This window comes from Hemitrygon akajei, chromosome 9, assembly GCF_048418815.1.
Source record: "Hemitrygon akajei chromosome 9, sHemAka1.3, whole genome shotgun sequence".
NCBI classification, from domain to species: Eukaryota; Metazoa; Chordata; class Chondrichthyes; order Myliobatiformes; family Dasyatidae; genus Hemitrygon; species Hemitrygon akajei.
In genome coordinates, this window is record NC_133132.1 from 165787666 (window position 1) to 165810719 (window position 23054).

General features: G+C 44.1%; 2 protein-coding genes and 1 long non-coding RNA gene across 5 annotated transcripts in view; 1 reads left to right on the forward strand and 2 right to left on the reverse strand.

Moving 5' to 3' along the window:
- The window catches only part of frk (fyn-related Src family tyrosine kinase), a 130211-nt gene extending 129035 nt beyond the window's left edge, over nt 1-1176 (reverse strand). Inside the window, exon 1 of the mRNA XM_073057434.1 lies at nt 803-1176. Within this exon, the coding sequence (XP_072913535.1) occupies nt 803-1176 (374 nt within the window). The remainder of the gene's footprint in view (nt 1-802) is intronic.
- On the forward strand, nt 1023-8946 carry LOC140733723 (uncharacterized). Of its 2 annotated transcripts, none has more exons than XR_012100340.1 (3): nt 1023-1152; nt 2973-3071; nt 7689-8946. It is a non-coding gene; the product is annotated as an uncharacterized lncRNA (long non-coding RNA). The 2 variants fall into 2 exon arrangements; XR_012100339.1 differs by lacking the exon at nt 1023-1152 and adding an exon at nt 1349-1515.
- Nucleotides 8947-11211: 2265 nt separating this feature from the next.
- LOC140733719 (uncharacterized) overlaps nt 11212-23054 on the reverse strand; it is a 65649-nt gene continuing 53806 nt past the window's right edge. For both annotated transcript variants that reach the window (XM_073057431.1, XM_073057432.1), the window contains exon 3: nt 11212-14656. In XM_073057431.1, the coding sequence (XP_072913532.1) occupies nt 12825-14656 (1832 nt within the window). In that variant the 3' untranslated portion in view covers nt 11212-12824. The remainder of the gene's footprint in view (nt 14657-23054) is intronic.

Below are 23054 nucleotides of genomic sequence, written 5' to 3' on the forward strand. Positions count from 1 at the left end.
CCTGGTCTGCAGCATATGGAAACTATTGCTGAAAGATTATCATTTTAGTAACTAATGTGCCATTTCGTTATGTGAACCAGCGCATTCGAAATGTGTCGGTCATTTCGAAGTCCTTTCCAAAAGCGCCACTTCCTGAAGTGCAAATCGAAAAGCAAAGATACAAACTATGTGAAGAGTAGTGTTCAAGGCTCTCTGAGAGCATCTCATCACTTATTCCATGTGTGCCTTGCTTTTGATTAGGACAAGGGAGTGAATTTCAGCTCCAGGGAGAGTTACATAGATGTGCATCAAGTGGGGGCGCCTAGAACATCCTCAGAATAGAAGGACGTCCCTTTAGGACAGAGGTGAGGAGGAATTTTGGCGGTGAATCTGTGGAACTCATCGCCAAAGACGGGTGTGGAGCCCAAGTCACTGAGTACAGGTATATCCAAAGCGGAGGCTGATGGGTTCTTGATTGGTAAGGGCGTCAAAGGTCACGAGGAGAAAGCTGGAGAATGGGGTCGAGAGGGATAATAAATCAGCCATGGTGGAATGACAGAGCAGACCCGATGGGCCGAATGGCCTAATTATGTTCCTACGTTTTATGGTCACTGATCGGGGTTCAGAAGTCGTCTGGAGTTATCCTATTTCAACCTTTCTAACTGACCACTGGTACCGATGACATGGTAGTTTGTACCAGCGTGACAAAGGTCCATTTTTACTGTGGTCGGACAGCAGTGAATAACCGTGCTCTCTGGAACACTGTCCTCTGAAGCAAACACAGACACCTGTCTACGGCTGAACATAACAGCTCGGTACTCACGGCTCTGCCTGTATGCTGCAGTCGAGCGCCACGTAGTTGCTGGGGATATACCCCTGCCTGCCGTCCCCCCGCTTCAGCGAGCGCGCCAGCCACCAGTTGTCCAGCGACTGATCGATCACCTCCAGCCTTTCGCCCGTCTCGAAGCTCAGGTCCTCGGGCGTGCGAGCCGAGTAGTCGTACAGAGCCACGTAGATCTTGCGCTTGTCGGGGATCGACAACTTCTGAGCCGGTTCGGCGGGCAGCGGACGGGAGAATGGGGCATTGCTTCTGACCGCCGTCACCGGCAACTCCGGCTCGTTGGGCTTGGGTTTCTTGAAAACACACGGGCAGATGCACTTCAGCCAGACACAGTGAGTCCGAATGAAATTCCCCATGGTGTTGCTGTTTATTTAATCTGCGCGCCAAAAACACATCGGACAACAGCCAACTTGCAACAAATCGTCGTTTTTAAAAGATATATATACATATAAAGTAAAAGCTTTTACAGTGTAAAAGAAAGCGGACTCCTTGTGCGCGTTCCATTGGCCTTTCTACTGAGAACGCTCGCTGCACTTGGATCTCGAACCAGGAAGTGTTTTCGCCAGGGAAAAAAAGGTGGTAGGAATCTGCACTGAAACTTTGACATCGAGTAAACACACCTTACCCGTACCGAACAGGCTCAGCTAGGTAACGTCCCCGCGCACTATGGAAAAAACTCTTTATTTCCTGGTCCGGTAAGTGCTGATTTGCCAGTGGAATGTTTAAAGAAAGGGGTGTCCTTAACAAAGGAGACATGCCATTGCACTTAAATTGTGCATTCAAGATTCCAGATCGCTTACTGTCATTCCCAGAATAGAAGTATGAAATAATTGTCACTCTGGATCTGAGGAGCACAAAAAACAATACGATAAGAACACAATAATTAAAAAAACATAATAAATATAAATACATAAAAAGTTCGGCAGGTACTAGATGGGCCGAAGGTCCTGTTTCTGTGCTGCAATTTTCTATGTTTCTATATCCCTAAGATATCTTATGTACATAGATTGATTGTATGTCCAAAAGTGACGTTGGGTACTGGATTGCCTGTACATAAGGTGACTCTGACTGGAGGTGATAAAGTCTGAAGGTGTTGATCTGCCACCAATCTTGACAGTCTGAGGATTTTGGACTAAATTGGGGAGAGATACAAGTGTCAGCCTCAAGAAATGAACTCGGGTTTATGAACTTCATACAGCCTGCTCTACCGTCTCAAATTAAAAGAGTCTGCCTGTTCCGACGCGCTGCTGCCGAATACAGGGCTCAGCTTCCAGCACCCGCGGAAGCTCTCGAAGAGAACTACTCCTCCGCCGCGTGAACTCGGCGTGTCCTTGATTTCAGTGCCCGCAGCTGTGGATCGATTACCCTTAGGACAATGAATGGGATTCCAAACTTGTAAGGTGTTCTGTGTTCTGAAGAGAAGCAGAGGTGCTAAGCATGATGTTGAGGGAGATGCTGAATGAATCGAGATGTGCCTAAGTCTTGCGGGGTGAACCCATGCAGATAGACCCAGACATTAAATTCCTCATGATCGGTAACATACTCCGTTCACCGTGGTTATGACTCTCGGAGCCTCAGTTTTCCATAAAACAGATTACTTGTCCAGACTTTTGGTCATCGATGTCGAGGAGTCTGGGGAAATGTTTATGTGTTGATTGGTTGATTGAGATACAGCGCAGAACAGGCCTCTCTGGCCCTTCCAGCCAAGCCACCCAATGATTTGTGGAAAAGAGTACAGATGATGTTTGGGTCTCTGCACTAAACGCTGACTGTACTCTTTTTCTGCCAGACCTGCTGAGTTCCTCTAGCATTTTGTGTGCCTTGCTTGGTTTTCCAGCACCTGCGGATTTTCTGTATTTGTGATTGGACACCCAGTAATACCCCGATTTAATCTTAGCCTAATCACAGGATGATTTACAATCACCAATTCAATCCTCAGGCTGTCTTTGGGAGGCAACTGGAACACCTGAAGAAACCCTTGCAGTCACGGGGCGAATGCACAAATTCCTTGTTGGCAGCAGCGAGAATTGAACCCGGGTGGCTGGTACTGTTGTGCTAACCACTACACTACTGTGCCCTGATAACTTGTTTATTACTGTCGCATGTACCGAAGTGCAATGTAGAAACGTTGTCTTGTCTGCCATCCATACAGGTCCTTTCACCGCATCAGTACAAAGAGGGAGGGGGAAGAGGATACAGAATAAGAGTTACAATCACAGAGGAAGGGCAGTGCAGGCAGATGAAGCTCAAGGTAAGTTGTGAAGTGAAGAGTTCATCTCATACTGTACAATGGCCATATAACAGTGGGATAGAAGTTGTCCTTGAGGCTGATGGTACGTGCTTTTGTATCTTCTGCCCAATGGGAGAGGGCAAAAGAGAGAATTTTCAGGGTTTATGCTGGCTGCTTTACTGAGACATTGAAAGCTATCTGGTGATTCTTGAAAGATCATTACTAGTGCCTTCATGACCTCTCCAGTCACCCCTTTCAGAACTCCAGGGTGTACACCATCTGGTCCAGGTGACTTGTCTACCTTCAGATCTTTCAGTTTCCCAAGAACCTTCTCTCTAGTTATGGTAACTTTGCACACCTCATGACTCTTGACACCTGGAAATTCCACCATACTGCCCGTGTCTTCTGCAGTGAAAACTGATGCAAAATACTTATTCAGTTCATCCGCCAGTTCATTGTTCCCCCAAAACTACGACCCCAGCATGGTGTTCCAGCAGTCCAATGTCCACTCTCACCTCTTTTACTTTTAGAAACTTTTGATATCCTCTTTAATATTATTGACTAGCTTACTTTCATATTCCATCTTTACCTTCTTAATGACTTTTTCATTGCCTTCTGTTGGTTTTTAAAAGTTTCCCAATCCTCTAACTTCCCACTAATCTTTTCTGTATATATGCCCTTTCTTTGGCTTTTATGTTGGCTTTGACTTCTCTTGTTAGATACACTTGCATCATCTTTCTTTTGGAATACTTCTTCCTCTTTGGGATCTATGTATCCTGTGCCTTCCAAATTGCTTCCAGAAATTCCAGCCATTGCTGCTGTGCTGACATCCCTGCCAGTGTTCTTTTCCAATCAATTCTGGTCAACTCCTCCCTCATTCCTTTACTCCCGTTTAATACTGACTTTAAATCTGACTTTAGCTTCTCCTCAAATTTCAGGATGAATTTGATCATATGATGATCACTTGCCCCAAGGGTTCTTTTACCTTAAGCTCTCTAATCAAGTAGAAACATAGAAAACCTACAACACAATACAGGCTCTTCAGCCCACAAAGTTGTGCCAAACATGTCCCCACCTTAGAAATTACTAGGGTTACCCATACCCCTCTATTTTTTTTCTAAGCTTCATGTACTTATCCAAAACTCTCTTAAAAGTCCCAATCGTATCTGCCAACACCACCGTTGCCGGCAGCCCATTCCACACACTCATTACTCCCTACGTAAAAAACTTACCTCTGACATGTCCTCTGTACCTACTTCCAAACACCTTAAAACTGTGCCCTCTTGTGGCAACCATTTCAGCCCTGGGAAAAAGCCTCTGACTACCCACATAATCAATGCCTCTCATCATCTTATACACCTCTATCAGGTCACCTCTCATCCTCCATTGCTCCAAGGAGAAAAGGTCGAGTTCACTCAACCCAGTTTTCATAAGGCATGCTCCCCAATCCAGGCAACATCCTTGTAAATCTCCTCTGCACCCTTTCTATGGTTTCCATATCCTTCCTGTAGTGAGGCGATCAGAAATGAGCACAGTACTCCAAGTGGGGTCTGACTCAGTTCTGGTTCACTGCAAAACACCTGATCCTGAACAGCTGATCCCCAAGTGGGCTGAACCACGATCTGTTCTAAAAAGCCATCTCATAGGCACTCCAGAAATGCCCCCTCCTGTACTCCAGCACCAACCTGAATTTCCCAATCTACCTGCATATTGAAGTCCCCCATGACTATTGTAACATTGCCCTTTTGACATTATTTTCTATCTCCAGTTGTAATTTTTAGGCCACATTCTTACTACTGTTTGAGGATCTGTATACAACTCCCATCAGGGTCTTTTTACCCTTGTAGTTCCTTAGCCCCATCCACAATGATTCAACACCTTCTAACCCTATGTCACCGCTTGATTTCATTTGTACCAACAGAGCAATGCCACCCTCTCTGCTTTCTTGCTGATCCTTTTGATACAATGTGTATCCTTAGACATTAAGCTCCCAGTTGTAATCTCCAAGTGATGCCACATCATACCTACCCATCTGCAATTGTGCTGCAAGTTCATCTATCTTATTGTGTATAATATGCACATTCAGATACAACACCTTCAGTGCTGTATTCACCCTTTTGGATTTTTTTCTGCCTTTTACTTTGCAACTCATCCTGTTGACTGCAATTTTGCCCTATCAACAGACTCTCCTCAAAACATAATTGCCTCTGTAAACCAGCTACTTCACCCTTAACACTATTATCCACCCTTCCTACGATACTTCTTGCATTGAAATATATGCAGCTTAGGACACTAGTCACACCATACTCAACCTTAAGATTCCTAACTTTGTCTGAAGTCTTATCAACATCTGTCTCCTCAACCTCTCCACTTACTGTTCTGGCTTTCGGGTTCCCATTCCCCTGCAACTCTAGTTTAAACCCCACTGTGCAGCATTAATAAACCTGCCTGCAAGGATATTAGTTCCCCTCCAGTTTAGATGCAAACTGTCCCTTCTGTACAGATTCCACCTTCCCTGGAAGAGAGCCTAGTAATCCAAAAAATCTTATGCCTTCTCTCATACATCAACCCCTTAGCCACGTATTAATCTGTATAAAGTTCCCTGTTCTAGCCTCACTAGCAGCTGGCACAGGTAGCAATCCTGAGATCACACCCCAGAGGTCCTGCCCTTCTATTTAGTACCTAACTCCTGAACTCCCTCTGCAAAACCTTGTCACTTGTCCTACCCATGTCATTGGTACCTACATGGACCATGACTTCTGGCTGTTCACCCTCCCACTTAGAAATGCTGAGGACTCGATTAGAGATATCCTCGACCCTGGTGCCCTGGAGGCAACATGCTCATCTCATTTTCACACACAGAACCTCCTGTCAGTTCCCCTAACGAACGATCCCCTGTCACCACAGTGCGCTTCTTCTGCCCCCTTCTCTTCTGAGTCACAGAGGCAGACTCATTGCCAGAGACCCAACCACTGCGATTTCCCTCTGCTGGATTATCCCCCCCCCCCCCTGACAGTATCCAAAGTGACTTGTCTGTTGTTGAGGGGTTGGCTCTAGTCCTTCCCCTTGCTGACTATCACCCAGTTTCCTGTGTACTGTCTGTATGTCCTATCTGTCACCCCTACAGCCTCCCAAATGATCTGGAGTTCACCCAGTTCCAGCTTCAACTCCTTAACACGGTTAGAAGCTGTAGCTGGATGCACTTCTCACAATTGTAGTCGTCAGGAACTCTGGAGGTCTCCTTGCCTTCCCATGTCCCGCAAGAGGATCATTTCACTATCCTGCCTGGCATTTCTGCTGCCCTAGCTGAGCAGATATAAAGAAGAGAAGGAAAAAGACTTGAGTTTTATTTTTCTTTGCTGTCTCCGAATGAAGCCTTAAGATCACCTCGCGATGTCTACTCAGACAACAGCCGCTGCGCTTGCCCCTGCCTTCCTTCAATTTGCTCTTACTAATTAATCCCAAACACTGATTGGCCACTGGTCAAAACCAGTGACCTGCTCCTCCCTTTTATCCTTGGGCAGTGGACCTGATTGAAGTCCCCTCCTCTCCACACTTCCAATGTCTGGATTGGCCGCTGGTCAAAGAAAAGGTTTTGACTCTTTGCCGAGGGTAGACAGTTGCCCAAGTATGTAGAGACAAGCAGAGAATAATATCAATGCATATCATGCCTTTGTATATTAGGAACAATTTACAAATCATCAATGTTTGATTTCATGGCGGCAAACTAATTTTCTGGGGTTTAGATGAACATTCTGGCTTGTGAAGTGACTGCATGATGGACTCATATTATGCACAGCCAAATCACCAACCAGCCAGGTAAAGTGGAGTTTGGAAATGTAGACCAGATGTCCAGGGGTACACTTGGCTTCTGGGTTTTGTGAAGGAGAGGCCCAGAGACAAAGGAATATCATTAACTGTACAGAAGTCAGATCATGTCAATGTGCAGATAGACCGTAAGACCATAAGACAAAGGAGCAGAATTGGTCTTATTGGCCCTTTGAGTCTGTTCGGCCTTTTGATCAACTTAATTTCCCTCTCAACCCCATCTTCCTGCCTTTTACCTCTAATTTTGACCCACTTACTAATCAAGAACCTTTCAACCTCTGCTTTAAAAGGTGCTGGGAAAAGGCCAGCAATGTCATAAAGGATCCCACTCTCCCTGCTTCTGGACTGTCTGTCCGACTTCCATCAGGGAAGAGGCTATGAAGCATCCACACCAGGATCACTGGGCTCAAAATCAGTTCCCTGAAGCTGCCAGGCTGATGAACACTTCCGTTCAATAAACCAGCTGTTCGCCAAGCGCACCGCCCCCACCATTACATCCACATCAGCCACTCCTCTCCACAACCCTTCAGCAGCCCGTTCACTGCCACTTACACTCACACTCCACACCTCTTACCTGCACTGACAGTCACTGTTTTCACTTTCACTCTATTTTAGGTACATACAGTCTATATATACAGTATAAACTATTCTTATGCATATATGGTTACACTCAGTTACTTTTACAATGTGTTTTATAGGTCCGCATTTATATGATGTTTGTTGTGTTCTTTATGCTTATTGTGTGTTTTATGCTATATCAGATCGAGAGTAAAAATCATTTAATTCTCCTTTACACTCGCTTTCTCCAAGAGGACCACAGCCTTCTGGTTATGTTTGGAGGCTTGCTTGCCTCAATGATCTGGAAAGCTATGTTAGCTGGAGTCAGAGCTTCAATCGCAAACAAGAGAAAACCTGCAGATGCTGGAACTCCAAGCAACACGCACAAAATGCTGGAGGAACTCAGCAGGCTGGGCAGCATCTATGGAGGGAATACAGATGATGTTTCAGGCTGAGACCCTTCAGCGGGACTGCAGAAAAAAAGATGAGGAGTGGAGTTAAAAGGTGGGGGGGAGGGGAGGGTAAAACTCAAGGTGATAGGTGAAACCGGGAAGGAGAGGGGTGAAAGAAGAGTTGGCAAGTTGATTGTTGAAAGAGATACAGGGCTGGAGAAGGGGGAATCTAATAGGAGAGGACAGAAGGGCCTGGGGGAAAGAAAAAGGGGGAGGAGCACCAGAGCTGGGCAGGCAAGGAGATAAGGTGAGAGAGGGAAAGAGGGATGAGGAATGATGAAGTGTGGGGGGGGGGGGGGCAATTATCGGAAGTTTGAGAAATTGATGGTCATGTCATCAGGGTGGAGGCTATCCAGACAGAATATAAGGTGTTGCTCCTCCAACCTGAGTGTGGCCTCATCGCAACAGTAGAGGAAGTCATGGATAGACATATGGGAATGGGAAGTGGAATTAAGATGGGTGACCACTGGGAGGTCCCACTCTTTCTGGCAGATGTAGCATAGGTGCTTGGTGAATGTTCTTCCAACCTATGTTGGGTCTCACCAATATACAGGATGCCACACCGGGATCACCAGACACAGTATATGACCCCAACAGACTCTCAGGTGAAGTGTTGCCTCACCTAGAAAGACTGTTTAGGGCTCTGAATGATAGTGAGGGAGGAGGTGTAGGGGCAGGTTCAGCACTTGTTCCACTTGCAGGGATAAGCACCAGGAGGGGAATCAGTGGAAGGGATGAAGGACAAGGGAGTTACATGCAAAATGCAGAAAGTGGGAGGGAGGGAAAGATGTGCTTGGTGGTGGGATCCATCTCCAACAAGATTCATTTTCAAAGACTCTACAATCTGGTCTCAGTATTAGTTATTTACTTATTTATTCTTTTTGTCTTTGCATAGTTTGTCTTCTTTTACATATTGGTTGTTTGTCAGTCTTTGTAGTTTTCACTGATTCTATTGTATTTCTTTGTTCTACTGCGAATATCTGTAAGAAAATGAATCTCAGGGTAGTATATGGTGACATATACAGTACTTTGATAATAAATTTACTTTGAACTTTGAACTAGTTCCCTTCTCCTCTATTCCATAAGACATAAGACCATAAGACATAGGAGCAGAATTAGGCCATCTGGCCAATCGAGTCTGCTCCGCCATTCAATCATGGCTGATCTTTTTTTTCTTTCTCCTCCTCGACACCAGTTCCCGGCCTTCTCCCTGTAACCTTTGATGCCATGTCCAATCAAGAGTCTATCAATCTCTGCCTTAAGTACATCCAATGACCTGGTCTCCACAGCTGCACGTGGCAACAAATTGCTCAAATTTACCACCCTTTGGCTGAAGAAATTTCTCCGCATCTCTATTTTGAAAGGGCACCCCTCTATCCTGAGGCTATGCCCTCTTGTCCTAGACTCTCCCACCATGGGAAACATCCTTTCTACATTTACTCAGTCTAGGCCTTTCAACATTCAAAAGGTTTCAATTAGATCTCCCCTCATACTTCTAAATTCCAGCGAGTATAGACCCAGAGCCATCAAATGTTTCTCGTATGATTACCCTTTCATTCCTGGAATCATCCTTGTGAACCTCCTCTGGACCCTCTCCAATGTCAGCACATCTTTTCTAAGTTGAGGAGCCCAAAACAGTTCACAATACTCAAGGTGAGGCCTCACCAGTGCCTTATAAAGCCTCAGCATCACATCCCTGCTCTTGTATTCTAGACCTCTTGAAGTGAATGCTAACATGGCATTTGCCTTCCTCACCACTAACTCAACCTGCAAGTTAACCTTCAGTGTGTTCTTCACAAGGACTCCCAGGTCCCTCTGCATCTCAGATTCCTGGATCTTTTCCTCATCTACAAAATAGTCAGCATATTTTTTCTACCAAATGCATGGCCATGCATTTTCAAACATTGTATTTCATTTGCCACTTTCTTGTCCATGCTCGCAATGTATAAATCCTTCTACATCCTACCTGTTTCCCCTCTCTCTATTTCAATGTATATGAAGTTTCCCAGGATACTACCTGGTTTAGGGGGCATGTGCTATAATAAGAGGCTGGATAAACTTGGGTTGTTTTCTCTGGAAAGCCGGAGGCTGAGAGAAGATCTGACAGAGGTTTATATGATTATGAGAGGCATAGGTAGAGTGGACAGAGAGTATCTGTTTCCTAGGGTTGAAATATTTAATTCCAGGGGGCATGCACTGAAGGTGAGAAGAGGTAGGTTCAAGGGGTAAATTTTTTCACTCAGAGAGTTGTGGATGCCTGGAATGCACTGCCTGGTATGGTGGAAGAGGCAGATACCTGTACATTATAGGCTTTGAAGAGACATTTGGATAGGCACATATATGTAAGGAAGATGGAGGGATTTGGACATGGTGTTGCTGGGAGGGATCGGTGTTTTTGTTTTGCTTCTTAGTTGATTCAGTACAACATTGTGGGCTAAGTAGCCTGTTCCTGGGCTGTACTGTTCTATGTTCTATCTCTTGCTCTACTCACTTTATTAGTTTCAGATGTACCCAATAAGATGAGTGTATATATAATAAACATCCTTTTAATTGGTTTGCAAACTTTTAAAGTTTAAACTGGAACTTTATGTGAAATATATCACATAGATTCATTCACTGTTACAGATGTAAAATACTTGTGAGAAAAGTTGTTATTGCACCTAAAAATTGTGCAAGTCAAAGAAAAATTTGAATGTTTAATTCACAATGAGCAAAATGATAGCGCAAAATTGAAATAGTAAATTGTTGCAAGAGTAAAGGTCCAAGAGACATAATGACACAATCACAATTTACTCATATAACATACAGATCTTCAAAATGAATAAAAATCTAAAACGTAGGTATTCATGGTGACAACTTTAGATCTTGAGACATAAATCACAATTGGATACAATAGAGTGTTTTGCGGAAACAATAGGTTCTTTTAAGAGAATCTTAGATAGGTACATGGAGCTTAGAAAAATAGAGGGCTATGCAGTAGGAAAATTCTAGGCGGCTTCTAGAGTAGGTTACATGGTCGGCACAACATTGTGGGCTGAAGGGCCTGTAATGTGCTGTAGATTTTCTATGTTTCCATGTTTCTATAATCAGATGATTAATAGGTGTCCAAGCACATTTAAGATTTCAAAGAGAACCCACTGATTATTCTGTGTTCTTGCTCTAAAGATTTGGATCACTACATTTATTTTCTGACACATTTGACTTATTAAAGCATGTTGGATGCGGGTATGTGATTGAACTAACATCTGGAACCAAATTCTCAAAAATGACTCATCAATGTTACAAAATTGTAATTTATTTTCTTTTTATAATTCTAAATAGTATTAATATTATTATTATTGAACCACAGTATATATAAACATTTAATACACATTCAGTGACAACTTAATTACATGCATCTATACACCTGCTTATTAATGCAAAATCTAATCAGCCCATCACGTGGCAGCAACTCCATGCATAAAAGCATGCAGACATGGTCAAGAGGTTCAGTTGTTGTTCAAACCAAACATCAGAATGGAGATGAAATAAGTGATTCTCACTGCAGAATGATTATTGGTGTCAGATGGTTTGAGTATCTGAGAAGCTGCTGATCTCCTGGGATTTTCATGCTTTACAGTCTCCAGCGTTTACAGTGAATGGTGCAAGAAACAAAATGCATCCAGTAAGAGGCATTTCCGTGGCTAAAATCGCCTTGGTAATGAGAGAGGTCAGAGGAGAATGGCAAAACTGGTTCAAGCTGACAGGAAGGTGATAGTAACTCAAATAACCATGCGTTACGAACAGTGGTGTGCAGAGGAACATCTCTGAATGCTTACACGTTGAATCTAGATGGATTACAACAGCAGAAGACTACAAACATACACTCAGTGACCATTTTATTAGGTGCCTCCTTATAATATGTGGTATAAATAATAAATTGGAAAAGAGCTGAAAATACAATTAAAATACTATTAAGCACTAAAACTGAGATCTAGCTAAGAGAAAATATATTTTTATTGTTGGAAATGTGTTCAAAGATAAATGGAAATATCTGCATTTTTTAGGCTTGTTAAAATTTAACTATGAGTCCCACATACAATTCATAACTCCACCATGGATGGTCCCAGGCACATCTGTGAAAGGAGGAGGTTTGGCATGGAACTAGCAACCCCATTCCATACTAACCCAGTGCTACAGAATCGCCAACAAAGGCTCCAAAGACCTCATCCCTGGGAGAGTAAGGATCTTCAAAGATGGGTTACACCTGGGGACAACTTGAAAGTCTGGCCCAGGACAGAGGACTCTGACAAACTGCTGCCAGTGGCCTGTGGTGGGCTTAAGAAGAACAACAGCAACAATTCATGACTAAAGCAGCTTCACATGATGGTGTTAGAGATAATAAAAGCCTTTTCCATATTTACAATGAAAAAGAATGTGATTCCTTTGTTAAGACTGCAATACAGCTGTGATTATTAACTCACAACTCTACCTACTACAACACAGAAAATGCTGGAGGAGCTCAGCAGGCCAGGCAGCATCTGGGAAAAGAGTAAACAGTCGATGCTTTTGGCTGAGACTCTTCATCAGGACTGGAAAGAAAGAGAAGTCAGAGTAAGAAGATGGGGGTAGGAGATGAACAAATATAAGGTGGTAGGTGATGGATGAGACAGGAGGCAGGGTGAAGTAGAAAGATGTAGTTGATTGGCGAAGAAGATAAAGAGCTAGAAAAGGGGGGATCTGATAGGAGAAGATAGAAGACCATGGAAGAAAGGGAAGGGGGAGGAGCAGCAGAGGGAGGGAATGAGCAGGTAAGGAGAGAAGTTGAGAGAGGGAATAGGAATGGGGAATGGTGAAGGAGGGACAGGGGACAATTACCAGAAGTTCAAAAAATCAATGATCATAACATCAGGTTGGAGGCTACCCAGACAGAATGTGAGGAATATAACTCTACCTATTACATTGGATTGGTTTGGTGAATCAGAAATCCTGAGAAGGACGATTGCATTATACTGGAGGAATACAAACCACCAAACTTTTCTACTGGCAATTGTAAATATATTTTATCGATTTCTTGAAGCTCGAGTACCACACTCCCTGAGGCACGGTCAATCTTTCTTTCTTTGTAATCATCATACGTGTACAGAATTGGTTTGCCATTTTTATATAATCCAATTAGAACACTTCTGTCTCTGACGTGGATGTGATAGGAGAAATAGTAGATGCCAGGTATTTGACATGTGAAAATTCCTGTCTCTGGATCATAGATATTGGCTTCGTTGTATTGTATTCTGTCAAAAGCTATTGGTGATCCTGCTCTAGGGTATGGGGTAGAGAGACTGGCTTTAAAGCCTTGACCAGTATTACGCACTCCTGAGATCCGCTGCAAATTAGGGTAAGTGTTGGACAATATATTTGTTTCTCCAGCTGGCCCTGGTGGACCCGGAGGTCCTGGTGGTCCAGAGGGTCCTTGAGGTCCTGGTGATCCCTGTATTCCCACACCACCATCTGCTTCCTCCAGCAGAATTCCAAACTGGAAAAGGTTGGGTTGGCCTGAAGGCCCAGGTGGTCCTGCATCCCCTCTCAATCCTTTTAGCCCTGGAAGACCTCGAGGCCCAAATACACCCCGATCACCAATATTTCCACAAGGTCCCTCCAATCCTTGAGCACCTTGTTGCCCTAAAGGCCCTTGAAAACCAGGAAGGCCTTTTATCCCTAACTCACCAAGAATACCACTGGATCCTTTATCACCTTGTGGACCAGGTGGTCCTCGTTGTCCCTGTGGGCCTCGGGTACCTTCTTCTCCTCGACTTCCTGCTATCCCAGGACATCCTGATGGTCCTTCCTCACCCGGTAATCCAGGGAGTCCTTGCAGCCTGATTTCCCCAGGATCTCCCGAAGGCCCAGGATAGCCGGTTGGGCCTGAAAGTCCCTGCTCTCCCACTGGACCTATGGGTCCTGGAGCTCCTCTGGGCCCTGCAATACCAAATTGTCCATCTATTCCTGGATCCCCTTTCTCGCCAGGATTACCGTACAAGCCCCAAGGGCCAGGATCACCCTTTATACCTGGTAACCCTGGTTCTCCAAGAGCTGGTGACCCAGGTTTACCCCTGACACCCTTTGGGCCAGGAGGACCCTTTATCCCAGGAAGGCCAGCAACTGCTTGTTTTCTATTTGCTCCTGCTATTGATACTGAGATCCCTGGAAGACCTTGTATTCCTCTTTCGCCAGGCAGCCCGGGGATACCAGGTTCACCAGGGTTTCCCACATCACCTTTCTCTCCCACAGTACTAACAGTACCAGGGACACCTGGCATCCCTTCAACTCCTTCTCCAGGAGGTCCTGGCATCCCCTGTGGCCCTGGGTAACCCTTCTCTCCTTTTCTTCCAAGAAGGCCAATCCCGATGTTCCCTTTTTCTCCATGAAAACCCGGCAGCCCTGGTTCTCCGCTGATTCCACATTTGCCTTTAGGTCCTGGAGATCCTGGTGGCCCCGGAGAACCTGACTTGCCACCTTGTGAGATTGCGTTCACACCGGGAGAACCGTGTGCTCCCTGTTCACCTTCCTCTCCTTGTAATCCCAGAGGTCCCACGTCACCCGTTACTCCACAGAGTCCTCCTTCACCTTTTGCTCCTGGAATTCCTGGTATTCCTGGCCTTCCCACATAGGATACTCCCGGTAGTCCTGGCTGACCATCTGATCCAGGCAGACCTGGGGTACCTCTACTCATTGTACCTCTTGGTCCTGGTGGACCTCTTAATCCAGGCAAACCCGGCCAACCTCTGATTCCTGTGAAAAGAAATAAGGACTAGTTACAATATGCCAACGAGCATGTAAATCCAGTATCATTTTCCACAAATCTAACACTTCTAAAAAAAATTTCAAATCTTGATCAAGGATTAGCTGTATTTGTCACATGTACATTGAAACATACAGTGAAATCCGTTGTTTACATCAAATCAAATCAGCACGGATTGCCCTGGGCAGCTTGCGAGTGTTGCCACGCTTCTGGGAACAACATAGCACACCCATAACACTAATCTGTATGTCTTTGAAATGTGGGACGGAGCTGAAGCACCCAAAGGAAACCCTCATGATCACAGGGAGAGTTTATAAACTCCTCAGTGGTGAGAACTGAGCCCCAATCAGTGATCTGTGGCGCCGTAAAGTGATACACTATCTGCTACACTAATTACGCAGGGAAGTCCTGAGGCTGAAGGAGTGTAGTTGCAGTGCCAGGAGTAGTTCAAATATAGAACATACAGCACTACAGCACAGTACAGGTCCTTCAGCCCACAATATTTTGCTAGTCTTTTAATCTACTCTACAACCAATCGAACCCTTCCCTTCAACATTGCCATCCATTTTTCTATCATCCATACATTCTGAATTATATTTTATTAATTTATTTATGGTAATATTTTGCTTTTATGTGCTGCTTTTGATATATGTTGTGTGGGTGCAATGTGGTCGAGAGGAAAGTTGTTTTGTTTGTATGTACAGTCAGATGACAATAAACTTGAACATGAATTTGAACTTGAACTATCCAAGAGCTCCTTAAGTGTCCCTAATGTATCTGCCTCTACCACCATCCCTGGTAGTGTGTTCCATGCACCCCTCACTCTCTATATAAGATATCTCTAACCTCCTATACTTTCTTCCAAACACCTTAAAATTATGCCCCCTTACATTAGTCACTTCTACCCTGTGGAAAAGTCTTTAGCTGTCTACTTAGTCTATGCCTGTCATTATCTTGTATGCCTTTATCAAGTCTCCTCTCATCCTCCTTCGCTCCAATGAGTAAAGCTCAAGTTCATTCAACCTGTCCTCAAAAGTCATGGTCTCTCATCTGGACAGTCATGGTGAATTGTAAACAGAAGCTTGCGAAATATGAGAAAGAAGGATGAGAAGCCCTTGTCTGCTGACAAGATTATATAACAGACTATAGGAGTGGGTTTCTATGCAGCATTAGCACCACTGTTGTCTGAATGAACTCTCTGTGATTTTTACTTTAATGTTGTAACATCTCATAAATGTGAATAATGAATTGTAATGGACAATGCTTCAGCAGCTGATGCCTTTGACTGAATTTCATATAGTACTAAATCCCAGTTATGCATGGACCTAGGATTTGAGCAAAGTCAAGCTTACAATTTGATTAGTGGAACATGAATTTAGGTGGGAGATAAAAGACACAGCTTGTTCAATCGAAGCAGTTTTCCCAGATTTACATTCATTTATTTATGGAGCTAAACCTTCTAAACTTCCTGATCACTGTAGCAGGAAGTGAGTATGGCCTGCATAGTGAGGGTCTTTGATAATGGATGCTGCTTTCCTGTCCTGAATCTAGCCCTGAATACCCACTTCCACCACTCTCCCCTTAATCCGTGAGCCACTATTCAGAGACCTAATCTTCAGATCCCCAGGATTAAGAACAGCAAAAACTCATGACTTTCTAGGAAGAAAAAGTGCCTTCAGAAAATTGAAATATATTCCATCCATTGTTGCCCCTGTATCCATTCTAAAAGATCAAAGACCTCAAGCAAATGACTCCCAAACAATTTCCCATTCATAAAACCACTGACTCTGTGCGTTTGTCTTGTATATTCAGACTCAGATTCATTTACTTATCATATGTACATCAAAACAGACCATTGCAATGTATGGATCTATTTCTTTTAGAGCGATGACACCCCCCCCCCACCCCACTTAGCACTATGTATTGATCTGTAGTCTGCAAGTGCACTGTTATCTACACATGTGCATTGTTCTCTCTCTCTCTCGCTGCTATGTGAATACACCAATTAAAGCCATCTCCCACATGCATGCTTTTACTTAGTTGGTATGTAGTTGTGCACAGACACAACAAATTGGCATCAAGTATGGGATGCGCTGGAGCAATGTTTGGGAGAAACTGGTGGTAGTAGTTTACACGGCCCAAGTATGACCTGAGTTGTAACACATTTTCTGGTTTGGCTGCCTGTAGCACTGCTCCAGTCTTCTCTTGTGACTTATGTAATCCATGCTTCTCAATGCCATGTCCACAATATGAGATTTCATTCTTGGCACACTCACATTTCTCTCACTTTGTGCACAGACCACACTCACTCAGCCTGGTAAGCACTTAACCAAAGTTCTGTAGCTGCTCTTCATCACTCTTGCCAGTCACGATGATGTTGTCAAGGTAATATTGTGTTTCTGGGATACCTTGGAACAAATGGTCCATTGCTGTTTGTCGAATTGCTGAAGCTGAATCGACGCCAACGATGAGACAATTCTAGTGGAACAGATCCTTGTGTGTGTTGATTGTGAGGAATTTCCTGCTTGACTCTTCAATCTCCATTTGCAGATAAGCTTGTGACAAGTCTATCTTTGAAAACCTCTCCCCGCCTGCCAAAGATGCAAACACGTCTTCTATTCATGACAGAGGATATTGCACAGTACACAGCACCAGGGTGGTGCTCACTTTGAAATCCCTACATAGGCAAACTTATCCCCACATATGCGGCCTTCCCTTTCCTGATCCTGGGACAATGTTCATGGCCCAATCACTCCATTCAACCTTGGAGAGAATTCCAGACACCTCCAAACTCTGAAGTTCAGCATCCACTTTAGGACGTAGTGCGTAAGGCATTGGACGCGCTTTATGGAATCTTGGTGTTGCTTTTTCAGCCAGTTCAATTCTGGCCTTGTAAACTATTACATCTAGTTTCTCCCAAACATTGCTACAGTGCTGCATCCATTGAACGCACTGTTACAGACAGGAGCAAAGTGGGAATGGCCAGAAAGACGTGAAAAAGCACTCAAGGAAACAAAGAGACTAATAACATCCGATGAACTGCTCACCCATTAGGACCCATCCTCGCCCATCAGACTGGTGTATGATGCATCCTGTTATGGCATTGGAGCCATTTTGTCACACACTATGAAAGATGGATCTAAGTGTCTGATTGCGTTTGCTTCAAGATCACTGACAAGCACAGAACACAACTACGCATGGATCGACTGAGAGGTCCTTAGTCTAGTATGGGGAATAAGAAGTTCCATCGCTACCTCTACAGACAAAAGTTTTTGTTAGTGACAGATCACCAGCCCCTTTGTGTCCATTTTCAATCCCAGGAAGGGAATTCCAGTGATGACTGCTACCTGGTTACAATGTTGGGCACTGTTCCTAGGAGCCCACCCTTATGACATAGAATTCAAGGGTACCAAACAACACAGCAATGCTGATGATTTGTCACATCTTCCACTGCTGGCCACTGAAGAAAACTCTTCATACTGTGACCCAACAGAAGTGTTCTACACCACATTGGTGGACCAGTTGCCAGTAATTGTTTTGATTTAGTCGAGTGAGATTAGTCTGGAGATAGAAGCCTAAAAGTCAAAGACCGAAGGTAGAGGCCCCAAGGAATAATGAAGGGCCATGTCACTGGGGTCAGAGGTGCATGTGAATCCAGAAGTCCAGGCCCAAAGGTCAAATCCATGATCAGTAAGTCCTGGAGTTTAGGCCTAAAGGTCAAATCTGTGACCAGTGAGTCCTGGGGCGAAGCCCAAAGTTTAAGGCCCAGTTCTGTGAGTCAGAGTTCAGGGCCGAGGACTGGAGGTGCAGAGGTAAGTACGTTTGAATATGCTTAGAGTACCACTAGTTTAGTTTCATTGGTTTTATCGTTGCACGATAGTTTGTCTTTACCGGTTTCTCAACAAAGGATCGAATATACATTGACTTTGGAGCTGTTATTTGGAGAGCGCGTCATACAGTGTCAACTACACCCCCCCCCCCTCCCCCCACCTGAACTTAGTCTCTGAGCATTTTTGGTTTGTTCGAAAGTAACCTCTGGTCACAATCCCCTTCCTCAGCTCCCACCATTCAGTTTGTCAGCCCTTTCTAAGCCCTACTGCTGCCATTCCTAGCAGATCTCTACCTCATTTCTCTCTCTTTTAATTCCTCTCTCATTCCTCTCTCTCCTTTAATAATCTCTTTAAATGTATCTGTCTGATCCTGTTTTCAGTCACTTTCCAAAGCAATGCCTACTTTGATCCATTATTTCCTTCTGCCAGATAAAGAGTTCAACTTCAAACAAGAGAAAATCTAGATGCTGGAAATCCGAGCAACATACACAAAACGCTGGAGGAACTCAGCAGGCCAGGTGGTATCTAGGAAAAGAGTACCATTGACGTTTGAAACGTTGACTGTACTCTTTTCCTAGATGCTGTCTGGCCTGCTGAGTTCCTCCAGCATTTTGTGTGTGTTGCAAAGTGTTCAACTTACATTCTTTATGTAGTAGATTTAACATAGAAAGTTTGAGAGACCATGAGACCATAAGATATAGGAGCAGAAATAGGCTATTTGGCCTATCGAGTCTGCTTTGCCATTCAATCATGTGCTAATCCAATTCTTCCAGTCATCCCCACTCCCCTGCCTTCACCCTATACCTTTTGACGTCCTGGCTAATCAAGAACCTATCTATCTCTGCCTTTAATACACCCAATGACTTGGCCTCCACAACTGCTCGTGGCAATAAATTCCACAGATTTACCACCCTCTGACTAAAGTAATTTCTCCGCATCTCTGTTCTAAATAGACGTCCTTCAATCCTGAAGTCGTGTCCTCTTGTCCTAGAATCCCCTACCATGGGAAATAACTTTGCTATATCTAATCTGTTCAGGCCTTTTAACATTTGGAATGTTTCTATGAGATCCCCCCTCATTCTCCTGAACTCCAGGGAAAACTGCCCAAGAGCTGCCAGACATTCCTCATCGGTAACCTTTTCAGAACAACTAGGTATTTAAGTAGATGGCTAAAAGCCAGGTCGAGGAGATGAATTTTAGAAAGTATCTTGAGAAGAAACAGGAAGATGAATCTCAGAGCTGAAGGTACACCAGGCAGTGCTGGAGAAATTGAAGTCAGAGACATTACAGAGATCACAGAATTAAAACCAGAATCAGGTTTGTTATCAAGGACTATGAATTTTGTTGAAGTACAGTGCAATACAGAAAAAATACTAGAGGTTACAATAAAAAATTAAAAAAATAAATACTGCAAGTAATTCCCGCCACTGTCTGTAAGGGGTTTTTACGTTCTCCCCATGGCCGTGTGAGTTTCCTTCAGGTGGTCTGATTTCCTCCCACGGTCCAAAGACGGACCAGCTGGTGGGTTAATTCTAATTGTCCTGCGTAGGCTGGGGTTAAATCAGGGGCTGCTGGGTGGTGTGGCTCAAAGGGCCAGAAGGGTTTGCTCGATACTGTATCTCAATAATACAAAGTGCATTCCGGAAGGGTTTTTGAAACTGCATGTAAAGAAATACGTAAATAAAGAGACAGCTAATAAATAAATAAATAAATAAATAGAGAGATAGGTAATGTGAAAAGACTGCAAAATAGTTCATGGGTTCATTGTCCATTCAGAATTGGGATGGTGAAGGTGAAAAGGCTGTTCCTGAAACATTGAGTGTGTTTTAAGGATCTCATGCTTTCTCAGTAACAATGAGAAGAGACCATGTCCATGGTAGTGGGATTCTGTAATGACCAGTGCCACCTCCTCGAGGCAGTGGTGGGGAGGCTAGTGCGTATGATGGAGCCTACAACCCTCAGCACGTTTTCTGATCCTGTGCATTGGCACCCCCAGACAACCAGTGAAGCAACCAGTTAGAATGCTCTCCACGGTACACCAGTAGTAATTTGCTGGCGGCTTTGGTGACAGACTAAATCTCCTCAAAATCCTAATGCAATCTAGCTGCTGGTGTGCCTTCTTTGTAATTGCATTGATATTTTGGGCCCAAGATAGATTTTTAGAGATGTTGACAACTAGGAACTTGAAACTGCTCACCCTTTCTGCTGCTGACCCCCTTGATGAGAACTGGTATGTGTTCCCTTGACTTCCCTTTCCTGAAGTCCACAATCAATTCCTTGGTCTCACAGACGTTGAGTGGAAGGTTATTGTTGCGACAACACTCAACTAGCTGATCTGTCTCAGTCCTGTACACCTTCTTGTCACTGCCTGATGTTCTACCAACAATAGTTGTGTCTATGGTTAAAAAAGCATACAATTCATTGGCCTTCATCAATCGTGGGATTGAATTTAAGAGCCGAGAGGTAATGTTGCAGCTATATAGGACCCTGGTCAGACCCCACTTGGAGTACTGTGTTCAGTTCTGGTCACCTCACTACAGGAAGGATGTGGAAACCATAGAAAGGGTGCAGAGGAGATTTACAAGGATGTTGCTTGGATTGGGGAGCATGCCTTATGAGAATAGGTTGAGTGAATTCGGCCTTTTCTCCTTGGAGTGATGGAGAATGAGAGGTGAGCTGATAAAGGTGTACAAGATAATGAGAGGCATTGATCATGTCGATAGTCAGAGGCTTTTCCCCAGGGCTGAAATGGCTAGCATGAGAGGCATAGTTTTAAGGTGCTTGGAAGTAGATACAGAGGAGATGTCAGGGGTAAATATTTTACGCAGAGAGTGGTGAGTGTGTGGAATAGGCTGCTGGAGGCAGTGGTGGAGGTGGAAATGATAGGGTCTTTTAAGAAACTCCTGGATAGGTACATGAAGCTTTTAAAAATAGAGGGCTATGGGTAAGCCTAGGTAGTTCTAAGGTAAGGACATGTTCAGCACAGCTTTGTGGGCCGAAGGGCCTGTATTGTGCTGTAGGATTTCTATGCTTTTATGTTTCATTGGTGAATTTATAGACCTTATCTTGGGGAATGATCCTAGGCAGGTGATTGAGAACAGTGATCATAGTTCAGTAAGATTATAGGAAATCATGGAAAAAATGTAAAGTTGGCCCTCCAGGTGTGCCCCAAACCCGGGGGAAAACAGATTTTGATGATGTAATTCTGGGCCTGGTGGAGGTAGATTCGGAAATGCTGCTAGGGCTGAAAACAAGTTCTGACAAGTGCAAGGCATTTAAAAACAAAGTAATAAGAGTTCAGGGTAAGCCCGTCCCTGCAGGGTAAGAGGCAAAACATGGCAAGTTAAAGGAACACACACAAAATGTTGGAGGAACCCAGCAGGCCAGGCAGCATCTACGGAAACATGGACTGTACGTTTTTCCATAGATCTGCCTGGTCTGCTGAGTTCCTCTAGCATTTTCTGTGTGTTGCTTGGATTTCCAGCACCTGCAGATTTTCTTTTGTTTGTGGCAAGTTTAGGGAATCTTGGTTCATGAATTGGCCTCAAAAAGGCGGCAGCCATCATTAAAAACCTTCATCACCCAGGGCATGCCCTCTTCTCATTGCTACCCTCAAGGAGGAGTACAGGAGCCTGAGGCACTTCAGAAGCAGCTTCTTCGCCTCTCCCATCAGAGTTCTGAATGGACAGTGACCCCATAAACACTACTTAGATTTTGTGTATTTTTGTTTCTCCTTTTGTACTACTGTACTTATTTAACTTATTTTTTACGCTTTTTATTATTTTGTAATGCAGCGGACTGCTGTCACAAAACAAATTTCAAGCCAGTGATATTAAACCTCATTTTGACTGAGTCTGATTTATGAAATATTTGATTAGGGAAAGGAAGGAAACGTATGCCAGATAAAGCAAATTGTATTAAAGAGAGGATTTAAAGATGAGTTTTAATGTCACATGCACATCAAGACCTAGAAACTGACAGTGAAATGCATCACTTGTGTCAATGACTGAGGGTATGCTGGGGGCAAGTGCCACCAAGCTTCTGGCACCAACATTGCATGCCCACAACTCGCTAACCCTAACCTGTACGTCTCAGGAGGGTGGGGGAACATGAGCACCCGGAGGAAACCCACACAGTCACGGAGAGAGCAAACCCTTCACGGCGAGCAGCAGGAGTTGGAGCCCGATCACTGTATGGTAACTGCTATGCTACCATAGCTAATGAGTCACTTGGTTTATAGAGGATGTGGGGAAAAAAGAATAAAGAAGAAATTAAGAGGGCAAAATATAGTCATTAACTGACTTTGGCAAGTAGGATAAAGAGAATCCTGAAGCCATTTTAAATATATATATACAGGACTGTGCAAAAGTCTTTAGGCAGCTTATATAGCTCGGGTGCCAAAGACTTTTGCACAGTACTTTAGTAATTTTATGCATTTCTCTGTACTGCTGCCACAAGAAAAGTAATCAAATTTCCTGACATATGTGAGCGATGATAAACTTGATTCCGACATAGGTCTCTGTTGTGGACTGAGAGTGGAGAGGGGAATCATGGTTGG